Here is a 12726-nt window from a genome sequence, read left to right on the forward strand (position 1 = left end):
TTTCTTTGGAACTTAGGCTACTCTGAGCTATAGATTGAAACAAACACAAGTAGAGGTAATCAGGAGGTTCTCTTAGTTACATTGGAAGAGTTTTTGTCGTTTCTGTTCTGTTTTTCTAGACAGGATTTCTCTGTGTGGCCATGGCTATCCTGGAAAAATCTGTGGACCAGGCTGGCCTCAAAATCAGAGATCCTCCTGCCTAGGCCTCTGCCTCTGCCTCTGCCTCTGCCTCCTGAGTGCTGGGATTAAAAAACGTGCACCACTGCTGCCTGGCTATTTCCTTTTATTTATGTGTGAGTGTTTCATATGCAAACTTCTGGTGCTCTCTGAGGCCAGAAAAAGGTACCAGATCTCCTGGAACTGGAATTACAGATGGTTGTGAGCTGCCATGTGAGCGCTGGGAACTAAACCCAGGTCCCCCGCGCTAGAGCAACAAGTCCTATAAAGAGGACACCAAAGTTCAGTAATCAGGATAAAGATTTGTGTTTTAAGACAGCCTCTTTGTGGGCCAGAGAGATGGCTCAGCGGTTAAGAGCACCGACTGCTCTTCCAGAGGTCCTGAGTTCAATTCCCAGCAACCACATAGTGACTCACAACCATCTGTAATGAGATCAGATGCCCTCTTCTGGTGTGTCTGAAGACAGCTACATAAATCAGAAACAAAAAAAAGACAGTCTCTTTGTAGCTCTGACTTCCCTGGAATTGCACTGTGGACCAGGCTGGCCTGAAACTCATAGAGATCCACCTACCTCTGCCCCCTGAGCACCCTGAGCAAAAGGTCAAAGGTGTGAGCCCCTACAACCTGCTTTGCTTTATTTCTTGAACTCGACAATTAAGCTAGACTGCAGGGACCCTCCCGGCTTCAGCCTACTTAACACTGGGATAGTAGGTGTGTGCAACTCAGGTTCTCATGCATAAACAATAAGCACTTTATCCCCTGAGCCATGTTCCTAGGCACCAGGTGCATGTTTTAAATTTTTTAAAATTAAAGAGAACATAGCTGGGGCTTTAGCCGAAGCAGCTCTTGTGCCGCAAGTATGCGACTGCTATCTGTCCCCAACCCAGCTGCAAAATTAATGCATCATCATAACCTAACAGTTTTGTTTTGTTTTGTTTTTTGTTTTTTGTTTTTTGTTTTTTTTTTTTAGTGACATCTTTATTCTGTGCGTGTGTCCTGTGATCTAAAGGAGTCAGGTCTCAGCCTCCCAAGTGCTGATATTAAACGTTTGAACTTTTATGCATAAAAACCACATGTTCTATAATACCAAATGTGATTTTACCCCTGAAAATGTTAACATAATTTTCGTTCCAACTTTTTGGACAGCTGTTCCTTAAAAGTGTACCGCTCTGTGTTTTGAAGCCTTGAGCCTTTGCGTCCCACTCTAGCCAATGACGTCCTGCGACTTCCGGCTCTCGTTGCCCCGCCTCTTCCGGCTTTCGGTGGAACATGGCGCAGGGACAACGCAAGTTCCAGGCGCAGAAACCTAAAAGCAAGGCGGCGGCGGCGGAGCGGAGCCGTGGGCCGCGGAAAGGCGGTAAGGAACGGGGTGGGGAGGAGGGAGAGAGGACGGCGAACTCCGGGAGGGCGGTCCAGGCTCACCGGCTGGTGCCTCTCCCGCAGGTCGAGTCATCGCTCCCAAGAAGGCGCGCGTTGTGCAGCAGCAAAGTTGAAGAAGGTGAGTGAAGGATGCAAGTGATCCGGGATGGCGGGCAGCTGAGAGGATTCCCAGCTGCAAGTCTGTATCCTCCCTTGTTCCAAGAATCCTGGCCCCGCCCTTAGCTTCTGAGGGCTTCAGTTGCGCGTTAGGGACTGTCAGTAGATAGCCTCGAGTTTTTGTTGTTGTTTTTAATGTGTATGAGTGTTTTGCCTCTGTGTGTGTGTGAGCGTGCGCGCCTTGTACCCGAAGAGGTTAGAAGAAGATGTCCAAAACCCTAGAACTAGAGTCATTAGCGGTTTTTGAGCCATCATATGTGTGCTGGGAACTAAATCTTAAGAGTCAGAGTGCTAAAGGCGGGTTTGACAGCCCAGGCCTTTAATCCCAGCACTCAAGAAGCAGAGGCAGGAGGATCTCTGAGTTCAAGCCAGCCTGGTCCAGGACAGCTAGGCTTCATGAACACTGCCTCGGAATAAGAGTGTGTGTGTGTGTGTATGTATGTATGTGCGTGCTTTTAACAGCAGAGTGATGTTCTAGCCTCCAAAATAATATGTTTTAATTATGTGTGTATGGGTGGTGTGTTTATCTGAGCGCATATGCCCATAGAGGCCAGAAGAGGGCATCAGATCCCCTGGAGTTGCAGTATGAGCTATGAGCCTGACCTGGGTGTGAGGTACACAACTCAGGTCCTCCGAGAGAGAAGTATATGCTCTTAAACTCTGACCTCCAGCTGGACTTGTTATCTTTTGTTCTGTCTGCTTCCATGCTTTGGAGATAGATCCTAACACAAGCCTAGGCTGGCCTGGAGCTCTACACCCAGGCCTCCAGAGTGCTGCTGTTACTGGTGTGGACCACCCAGCCCTGTTTCTGTAATGCTGTGGATTAAACTCAGACTTATGCAGACTCGGAGCTCTGCTAATTGGTTTCTAGCACCCACAAGGCAGCTCACAATCATCCCTAACTCCAGTTCTAGGGGATTTCCAGTGTCTTCTGCTCTCTGCAGGCACACGTGGTACACAGACATGCATGCAGACAAAACACTCATATGCAAAAATAAAAACATAATAAGAAATAAGCTCCAATCTGACTTCAATCTTAAGCTCATTCTGTGTCCCCAGAGATTTCCCCAAGCAGGTTACCCAACAGCTTGCTCTTCTCTGTGGGCTACCTATTCTCAGGGCCTAAGTGAGCTCCTCCTACAGCCCACCACTTGACCTTTTGCCCTCTTGGGTTCAGATGTCATCCCTGAACTTGGTTCATATCCAGTCTGGTCCCTTTGGCATAGATCCAGAATCCACCTGCTTCTGCCCCATTATCTCTCATTCACCTTCAAGGGCAGCTCCTAGCCAACTCTACTCCCTGCTACAGCGCTCACCCCACGAAGCTGTCATGGTCATAGGAGCTCAGGCAGAGCAGGGGTAGCTGCCAGTGACTTAAAGTGGCTCACTTGGAGCCCTAGGAAAGTGGGTGAGACATGGAACAGAAAGGACTATCACCATTACCTGTGGCTTTGAAACCTTGGGCAGGTGCCTATTAATGCAGAAGCCTCTCTTTCCCCATCTGTAAAATGGGTGTGAGCAAAGATAGGGAAGATTTGGTTTGCTTTTGACCTCAGCATGGTAGCATACAGACCTGCAGGGGTGAGTCAAGGCAGGAAGATCTTGAGTCTGAAGTTATTCACAAAGAACAAAAGGAAGGCGTGTGTATGTTTGGGCTAGGAAGAGTAAGGGCTTCTCTGTGTCCTCCCACAGAGCCTGGAAGTAGGGATCCGGAAGAAAATTGAGCATGACGTGGTGATGAAGGCCAGCTCCAGCCTGCCTAAGAAGCTTACGCTGCTGAAGGGAGCATCAAAGAAGACAGGGGCCACCACCCCTGGCAAGACACCATCCTGAAGGCACTGGGACTTTGCAGGTGACCCCACAGGCTGGCTGGACTTGAGGGAAGATCCTGCTCCAGACCTGTTGGCCCCTGGAACAGCAATGGGCAGGCAGTGGCAAAGCCCCAGGCTAGCTCCCCAGTGCTGAAGAGCGCTCCGCTCCCTCTGCTGCTGTGACGGGGTCTGGCTGTTGTCTCTCCATCAGGGCAGTGCAGAGAGTGTTCATGACTAGATGGTAATACTCTCTCCCTAGGTGCTGGGCCCCCACCCCAGTCATCTAATGTCAGCCATCATTGTCTGTATCTCCAGTGAGGCACCACCTCCTCCTGTCACACCAGTAATCAGAGCCACTTGGGGACGCTCCAGTGATACCCAATAAAGCTGTGTGCACAGAGGCTATGTGCCGTTCCTGTGCTTTCCTGACCTTGAGGGACTCACACCACTGTAGTCACTCAGACCTGCTGGACTACATGTTGATCGTGTCATATGCAGGGTGCTTGACCAGGTGGCATCTTCCGTGGTGTGGCCCTGGGGCAAGCATTGAGTGTGCTGCTGGCCTATCCCTTTGTGCCCGGCTAAGGAGTTCACCCACTAAGGAGCAGAAACTTGCTGGGTCACCAGTGACTGCCCAGTGTTGGTCAGGATTTACTGTTGAGACGGCCTAGTGCTCCCGGGCTGGCTTCTGACTCACCTTAGCCAGCTACTGGGGATCTGATCCACTTGGTGTGTGCTAAGCAAGCACCTGAGACACACCCGGTGCACTTCGAGAGCACAGGAAGGACCTGCTGGGCTTTAGTCATACCAGGACACAGTTGCGGTCCTACGAGGCAGGGCTCCCTTAGAGGCTGGGTTGTTACTGCCTCCGCTTCTGGCTTGTGATGGGGTAGTGTCCGGGCATGCAGCTTCCTGCCAGACCAACCTTCTGGCTGCCTCACCACAGATCTAGAAGAGTGGATACAACCCCCAGAACCATGAGCTCATCAGTGGCCTGAGTTGGGTTTAACTTGGTTCTCAGACAGGGTCTCCCTGTGTAGACCAGACTGGCCTCAAACTCAGACCTGTACCTGCCTCTGCCTCCTAAGTTCTGAGATTAAAATGCCTAAGGGCCTGTGTAATTTTTCTGTATGTTGTCTATGTGCACATGAGTATGGGTGCCCAAGGAGGCAAGAGGCACCCCATCATCTAAGGTTAGAACCCGGCAGTTGTGAGCTACCTTACATGGGTGCAAAGAGAGGTGGGAGCTGTCACCTGCTGGGCTCTCTGGCTGTCAGGTGTTTATGATAGTAACACTAGGATGGCTGGGCGTGGTGGTGCATGCCTTTAATCCCAGTGCTCAGGAGGCAGGGCCGTCGGAGCTCTGAGTTCCAGGCCAGCCTGGTGTACAGGGAATTTCCGAGCCATTTGAGTTATATAGACCCTGTGGAAAACAACAGAAGCTTAGCCGTCTGTCGACTGGACTAGTGGACCTCAGCTCCGGGTACGCAGCGGCACTCGCAGAAGAGTGATGCAGGAGTAGTGGCTGGGTAACGACCACCTGACCGAACGCACCATGGAAACCCTGATGGAAGGAACAGCCTGCAGGAACGCCTCTCCAGTGCCTGCACTGGAAAGCTCCAATCAAGCCTTCCCATGTGCCCCAAACAACAGGCTGGTGACTTGAACAGAGCTCTCTGGCACTGTGACACCACTTAGTCCCTATCATGTAAGCAAATCCAATAAATGCCTTCGTATTATATTCTGTCAGTTTCCCCAAGAACTCAAGGGAAACATGGTTTCTCATGTTTACTCAGACCATGGTTACTCAGACCAGTCTTTGCATTAGCTGGGCTGGGCAAGAAATTGCTCCAGCCACTGTGGAATATTATTCAGCCGAATAAATGGAATGAGGGGCTAGAAAAAGAGTTGAGTGGGTAAGGATTTGCCACTAGGTTTAATGACCTGAGTTCAGTCCCCAGAGCCCACATGGTAGGAGAAGAGAACCAAAAGCAAGTTGTCTTACGACCTCCGCCTCTGCACCGTGGCATGCGAGGGCTCCAATGTATTCACGTGTGGATAGAGGTGAAATGAAGGCTTGGGAAGATGGCTGCCCCTATGCTTAATGCTGTAACGGAGGAGCCCATTTTAGCGCCCAGCACCCACAGCAGCTCACGATGCCTGTAATTCAGTTCCAGGGGATCCAATGTCTTTTTTTTTTTTTTTTTTTTTTTTTTCTTTTTTTTTGGAGCTGGGATTGAACCCAGGGCCTTGCGCTTCCTAGGCAAGCGCTCTACCACTGAGCTAAACCCCAACCCCTGATCCAATGTCTTTTGTTTGTTTGTTTGTTTGTTTGTTTTTTGAGAAGGGATCTCTATGTAGTCCTGGGTGTTCTCTACAGCTCAGTAGACCAGGCTGGCCTTGGACTCAGAAACCCAGCTGCTTCTGCCACACAAGTGCTGAGATTAGAGAAATGTGCCACCACTGCCTGTCCCGGCTTTCCAAAAGCCCTCTGTTCCATGGGCAGGACACACACATGGTGTACTTCCGTGTGTAAGAACACTTACTGAAGATATTTGAAGTATGCAGGGTGTGGTGGTTTATGTCTTAATCCTAGCACTCAGGAGGCAGAGCCAGGCAGTTTCTATGAATTCAAAACTAGGCAGGGGTTTGTGGAAAGACCCTGTCCAAACCAAGAGAGGGGGAGAGGAGAGGAAGCGCAGATCCCAGCTGCAACATAGGTGAGCCCTGGAAACATGTGCTGGCACTGGCCATAGTGCTTACTTGCTTGTAGGGGTGGAGGTAGGAAAACAAGAAGTGTAAGATCAGCCTCCACCACATGGCTCAAGGCAGCCCCCCTCCCCCCTGATTAAAAATGGCCTGGTGGTACACTCCTTTATTCCCAGCACTCAGGAGGCAGAAGCAAAGGATTTGTGAGGTTGCCCTTGTAAGAAACCAGGTGCGATAAGCAGGTCACTTGTATGAAAGGACAGGGCAGGTGGGACCCTGGAGAGGGCCATGGTGGACGGTGAACTGGGTTTCCTCCTAGTCTGACTGAAAGTTCTGGAACTAAACAGAGATGAACATTGTACTGCAATGTGGCTTGCTCCTATGTCTGACAACAGCTCCTCTGGAGTCCCGTGATGGCCGCAGAGCATCTCATTCTCCCCTTAGAAGACTGGGAGGCCAGGTGCCTGCAGTATGCCCAGGAGTAAGCAAGAGCATAGGCTTCATTCAGTTCAACTCAGAGACCTTTGTGGAACGGGCAGTTCAGGACCGTCCACACAGTCAAATGAGATAATGCTGGCTCTTTGGACATACACATTTTTAGCTCCCCCACCCCCAAATGTAGCCATCAGTGGTGATGGGCACCTGCAAACTCTGCACTTGAAAAGCTGAGGCATGAGAATGGCCTGCAGTGTAGGGCTTAGCAGGACCGCCTGAGCTGTAGAGTTAAGACTGCCCAAAACCAAGAGCTGGGGTATCAGTGGTAGAGAGCTTGCCTGCCACTAGCAAGTGGTCACTTTTGTGGGGCTTAAGGGGCTTCTTTATTTGAGGCAGGACAGGATCTCACTAGGTACCCCTGGCTGACTTCGAACTATGTAGACCAAGCTGGTCTCTAACTCACAGAGATCCTCCCACCTCTGCCTCCTCGGTGCTGAAATGTAAAAGATTAAAGTGCTGGGTCCACCACCAGACCTTGTTTGCGTTTGGTCTGGTACTGGGGATGAACCCCAGGGCTTCCACAAGCTGGAGCTAGCCTTCAGCCCTGCCTGTCTCCCCTGCCTTCTGCATTCGTTGCTGAGGCCAAGAAATGTGCTTTCTTCAGGTCCCTCCCTCCTAGACCTGTATAGACGGTGGCCTGTGAGCTGGTGTGTATGCAAGGGAAAAAAGAAAGGGCGTCTCCTGCAGAGAAAGTCTAGGGAACTGCGCTGGCCTCTCCACGTACCACACACTGCCCACCTTGCCCTGCTGCTGCTGCCTTTGAGCTTGCTGGCCAGCCCTATGCTGTGAGCCCCAGCAGGAGAGCCCAGTGCTGACTAGGGAGCCGCAGCTCATCAGGAGCCACACAGCTCCACAGCTCCACACCTTGCCCCTCTGAGCCACTGACATTGCCACATAGCACAGGAGCATTCTTGAGTGTGCACTCTATGTATGTGTGAGAGTGTTTGGCCTGAATATGTCTGTTCATGACATGTGTCCCTAGTGCCAGAAGGAAGATTGGATCCCCTGGAAGTGAGTTATAGATATTTTTGTAAGCCACCATGTGGGTGCCGGGGATAGAACCTATGACCTCTGAAAGGGTAGCCAGTGCTCTTGGCCTCTGTGCTATCTCCCCAGCCCCTGGAATGCCTTCTTTTTCACCCACTTTTATAGAATAGGGAAAAGCAGGAGACCCGTGGAACCTGGCTCTGGGCCACTGGCAGGCCCTCGGGACCCAGCCAACCTTGCCCCCAACTAGCCTTGGGGCAAACCAAGAAACTCTGGGAACAGCTGCCCTGTGGCTCTGATGCCAACTTGGTGGGCCTCTTCAAAAGGCCCAGTGGCCAGGGATCTGGAATAATGGCACGCCTGTCCCTTAGGACTCCTTGGTAACCTTTCTCCTCATTTCCTTTCTCCACGATGCCAATAGTTCTTGAATCTCAAATTCTACATGAAGGGGTTTTGTTCTTGTGTTCTAGACGGTGATGTATAGCTCAGGTGAGCTTCAAACTTGACAAGTCCCTACCTTATTAGCCCATGCTGTGATGACAGACAGGCCTGGCCACCTCTTGGCTGCATGTGTGAGACCATCAGCTAGTCATTTAACCTCTTTGAGCCACCACGACCCCATCTATTTAAAATGGAGACCGAGGGCTAGGGAACCATCAAATGTGATTTCAGGCACAAGTTTTTCTCTATCTGGAATACCACTTCTGGCAACTCTACCTATGAGCTTGTGTTTCCCAAAGGTTTCACAAAGCTGAAGTAGCCAGCAGGACTGCAGGGCTGTGGTGTCACCACAAGCAGCCCTGGCACGCCTGCGTCAGCTGGCTGCTGCTGGCAGATCAGGGGAGCCCTCAGGGTAGATCTGTTCCCCAAGATGCAGATCTGTGTCCCCTCCCTCATCTGAGCCTGTAGGGCAGCCCTACTTGGCCTGTGGATGGAGAGCGCTTGGGTTTGGGGTCAGGAGCTCCAGATGCCTAGACACTGAGCTCATGGCACAGACAGAGTAGACGTGGACAGCTAGGACTTCCTGAAGCCAGAGCCTCCGGGCTCCAGCAGGGATGGGGCTGCCAGCACAGAGACACCGCTGCCACCACCCTCCTTCCTAAGAGGGGATGCTTGAAATACATCTTGAGATTTCAGGGGACACTCAACTTTCATGGGTCTATTCAGACCCCCCATGTTTTACTAGGGTCTCTGTGTGTCCACGGGCAGCTTCCTGGCCTCGCTGGACCACACTTCCCACATCTGTCCTTTCTGACCCTTGTCTACTGTGATCCCAGACAACATGCACACAGCCTTTGTGTCCCCCAGCTGTCTCATTTGTGCGATGGGACCTTGTCAATATTTCTATCAACTGTGACAGAATAAAGAAAGTAAACAGCCAGGCACTCTGGAACACACCTGTCACCTCAGCCCTTGGGAGGCTGGGGAAGGAACATCAGGAGTTCAGGGCCAGCCTAGACTATATAATAAGTCCCACGCCAGTGAGACCTTATATCACAATGTGAAGGAGAGCATAGGTGACAGAACCAAATGAACGCCCAGGGTGGATCCTGAGTACACTGTGGTGGCACAGGCCTGTGAGTGCAACACTGCAGATGTGAAGAGAACATCAGAAATGCAGGGTCATTCCCAGTAACACAGGGTCCACTGAGACCCTGTCCATAAAGGAAATAAACCCTAAAAGCTCTCTGCATTCGGTGTTGATGTTCATGGACAGGACATTTGATGACTCCTCCCCAGGAGCATGAGCAGACTGGTAAATTCCCTGGGTAGCTAGCCCCTGAGGCCCACTCAGAAGGGAGACCCTATGACCCTGGGACCCCTTCCCATGGGTCTGCCTTTGCCCCAGCATGTTCAACATGGAGGCCTTGACTGGCATTCCCAGCCATGCAAACTGAAAATTAAGAACAAAGATACCCAGTAATTGGGGTTGGGGAATTAGCTCAGTGGTAGAGCACTTGCCTAGCAAGCGCAAGGCCCTGGGTTCGGTCCCCAGCTAAAAAAAAAAAAAAAAAAAAAAAAAGATACCCAGTAATTCAGGGGCTTGCAAGCCTTTCAGACTACGTCTTCCTGAGGGGTAAATTTGGCAAGTGGATTCCCACCTGAGAAATGGAAAGCAGTTGTCACTGTCATTGTGGCTAATGCTGTGGGGATTTTGTTTTCTTTTTCTGCCCCTCTTTGTAGACCTGCCTGGCCTTGAACTCACAGATCCACCAGCCTCTGCCTTCTCATGCCACCACCTCCTGGTCAGGGGATTCCATTCTTTTCTTCCCCTCACTCCCTTCTCCCTTTGTCCCTCTTCCCCTTCTTCCTTCTTCTGTTATGGAGGATGGAACCCTGGGCCTAGCAAGCAAAGACAGCAACTCTATCACAGAGTGCACCCCAGTCAAGACCGTGTGTGTGTGCGTGCGCACGCGTGTGTGTGTGTGTGTGTGTGTGTGTGTGTGTGTGTGTGTGTGTGTGTGTATGGACACATCAGGTGACAACTTGTAGGATTTGGTTTTCTCCTTTGATCTTTTTGGTTTTGGAGATCAAACTCAGTCAGGCTTGATAGCACTTTTATTGGCTGAGCCATCTTGCTGGGATCAAGGCAGTGGCTTTTTTCTTAAGGTTCATTTATTTATTGTATATGAGTACACTGTACATTGTAGCTGTCTTCAGACACACTAGAAGAAGGCATCGGTTCCCACTACAGATGGTTGTGAGCCACCATGTGGTTGCTGGGAATTGAACTCAGGACCTCGGGAAGAGCAACTAGAGTTCTTTTTTTTTTTTTTTTTTCTTTTCTTTTCTTTTTTTTCGGAGCTGGGGACTGAGCCCAGGGCCTTGCACTTGCTAGGCAAGCACCCTACCACTGAGCTAAATCCCCAACCCTGCAACTAGAGCTCTTAACCTCTGAGCCATCTCTCCAGCCAGCAGTTGCGTCCTTAAGGCCAGCTAAGTCCCTCAAAAATGCAACATGAGGCAGTACAGAGATAACTTAGCAGGTTAACTTAGCAGCCCTTGCTGTTAGGGGACTGATGCCCTCTTCTCTCCCCCATGGGTACTCTGTGCATGTGGTGCAGACATCTATGCAGGCAAAACGTTTCTTTAAATAGTTTGAAAGGGGGACTGATGAGCTGGCTTGTAACCCATGCCAAGTGAAAGCACCAAACTGACCCCATCACCTTGCCCCTGACCCCTACAGACATATTCTGTAAGACACGATATAATAATAAATACACAATTTTAAAAATAATACAAAATGAATATTATTATAAAAAAAATATAGTGGGTTAAAGGCACCGTGCTAGACTTGTTGTATTTTGTTGGTTTTTTTTTTTTTTTAAGATTGTTTGATTGTTATCTGTGTAAGAGCCCTGGCTGTCCTGGAACTCACTCTGTAGACCAGCCTGACCTTGAATTCACAGAGATCCAACCACCTCTGCCTCCTGAGTGCTGGGATTAAAGGCGTGTGCCACCACCACCAGGCGAAGAATTTATATTATTTTATGTGTATGGGTGTTTTGTCTGCATGTCTGTCTGTGTGTCATGTGTGTATCGTGTGTCTGTGTATGTCTGTGTACTGTGTGTGTGCCCGGTACCTTGGAGACCACAGAGGATGTGACATCCCTGGAGCTGGAGACACAGGCAGTTGTCGTGTTGGGAATTCAACTGAGGTCCTCTGGAAGAGCAGTTGGTGCCCTTAACTCTGAGCCCTCTCTCCCACCCTCTCTTTCGCTTTTTGTTTTGAAACAGGATCTCAATGTGTGTCCTAGGCTGCGGCTGAACTCCTGGTGCTTGTGGATCAACCACCTCAGTGTCAGGATGACAGCCACACACTAGCATGCCTGGCTTTCTAAAAATGCCTAAGATTTGTTATTATATTCATTATGGTGGTAGGGCATGCGTGTGCCAGTGTGTGTGTAGATCGGATGATACCTGTAAGGCCACGGGAATTGAACTCAGGTCCTCTGAGTTGGTGGTGATCACCTTTGCCCACTGAGCCAGTGGTTCCCAATCTGTGTGTTGTGACATCCCCCTCTTGGCATACCTCTGTCTCCAAAAATATCTGCATTACTATTCATAACAGTAGCAAACTTAAAGTTATGATGTAGCAATGAAAATAATGTTATGGTTGGCGGTCACAACATGGACTGTATTAAAGTGTCACAGCATTAGGAACGTTGAGAGCTGCTGTGTTAACTCAGCTTACTCTAAAAAGTCTAAAAGCGGGGGCTGGAGAGATGGATCAGCGGTTAAGAGCACTGACTGCTCTTCCAGAGGTCCTGAGTTCAATTCCCAGCAACCGCATGGTGGCTCACAACCATCTGTAATGAGATCTGGTGTCCTCTTCTGGTGTGTCTTATATATAATAAATAAATATATCTTTAAAAATCAAAACCCGGGTTGGGGATTTAGCTCAGTGGTAGAGCGCTTGCCTAGCATGCACAAGGCCCTGAATTCGGTCCCCAGCTCCGAAAAAAAAAAAAAAAAATCAAAACCCTTCATGCTAGGCATGATGGTGGCACCCACCTTTAATCCCAGCATTTGGGAGGCAGAGGCAGGTAGATCTCTGTGAGTTTGTCCAGGACAGTGAGGGCTGGTTATGTTAAAGATTTCAATTTTTGTGCTGGTTGGTTGGGTTTTCTATTTTATTTTATTTTATTTTATTTTTTTGTCAACTTAACACAAGCTAGAGTCATCTGGGGAAACAGGAACTTCGGCTAAGAAAATCCCTCCATCAGACTGGCCTCTAAACAAGTCTGTGAGGGCATTTCTTAGTCAATAATTGGTGTGGGAAGACCCAGCCCACTGTGGGTAGAGCCATCACTGGGCAGGTGGTCCTGGGGTGTGTAAGAAAACAGGCTGGAAGCCATGGGGAGCAAAGCAGTGAGCAGTGTCCTTCTGTGGTTTCTGCTTCAGTTCCTGCCTCCAGCTTCTGCCCTGGTTTCCTTCAGTGAGGACTTCCGATCAGGTCCTGTAAGCCAAATAAACTGTCCCCACCCCAATCTGCTTTTGGTTATGCTC

The 12726-nt window shown here is 49.9% G+C and overlaps 1 protein-coding gene across 1 annotated transcript; it reads left to right on the forward strand.

Annotated features, from left to right (window-relative positions):
- The first annotated feature begins 944 nt into the window (after window positions 1-944).
- On the forward strand, window positions 945-5266 carry C17H19orf53 (chromosome 17 C19orf53 homolog). The gene is made up of 3 exons (XM_032888132.1): window positions 945-961; window positions 1361-1535; window positions 3407-5266. The coding sequence occupies exons 1-3, from the start codon at window positions 945-947 to the stop codon at window positions 3545-3547; spliced, it is 333 nt and encodes a 110-aa protein (XP_032744023.1). The 3' UTR covers window positions 3548-5266.
- Window positions 5267-12726: the final 7460 nt, after the last annotated feature.

This window comes from Rattus rattus, chromosome 17, assembly GCF_011064425.1.
Source record: "Rattus rattus isolate New Zealand chromosome 17, Rrattus_CSIRO_v1, whole genome shotgun sequence".
NCBI lineage: Eukaryota > Metazoa > Chordata > Mammalia > Rodentia > Muridae > Rattus > Rattus rattus.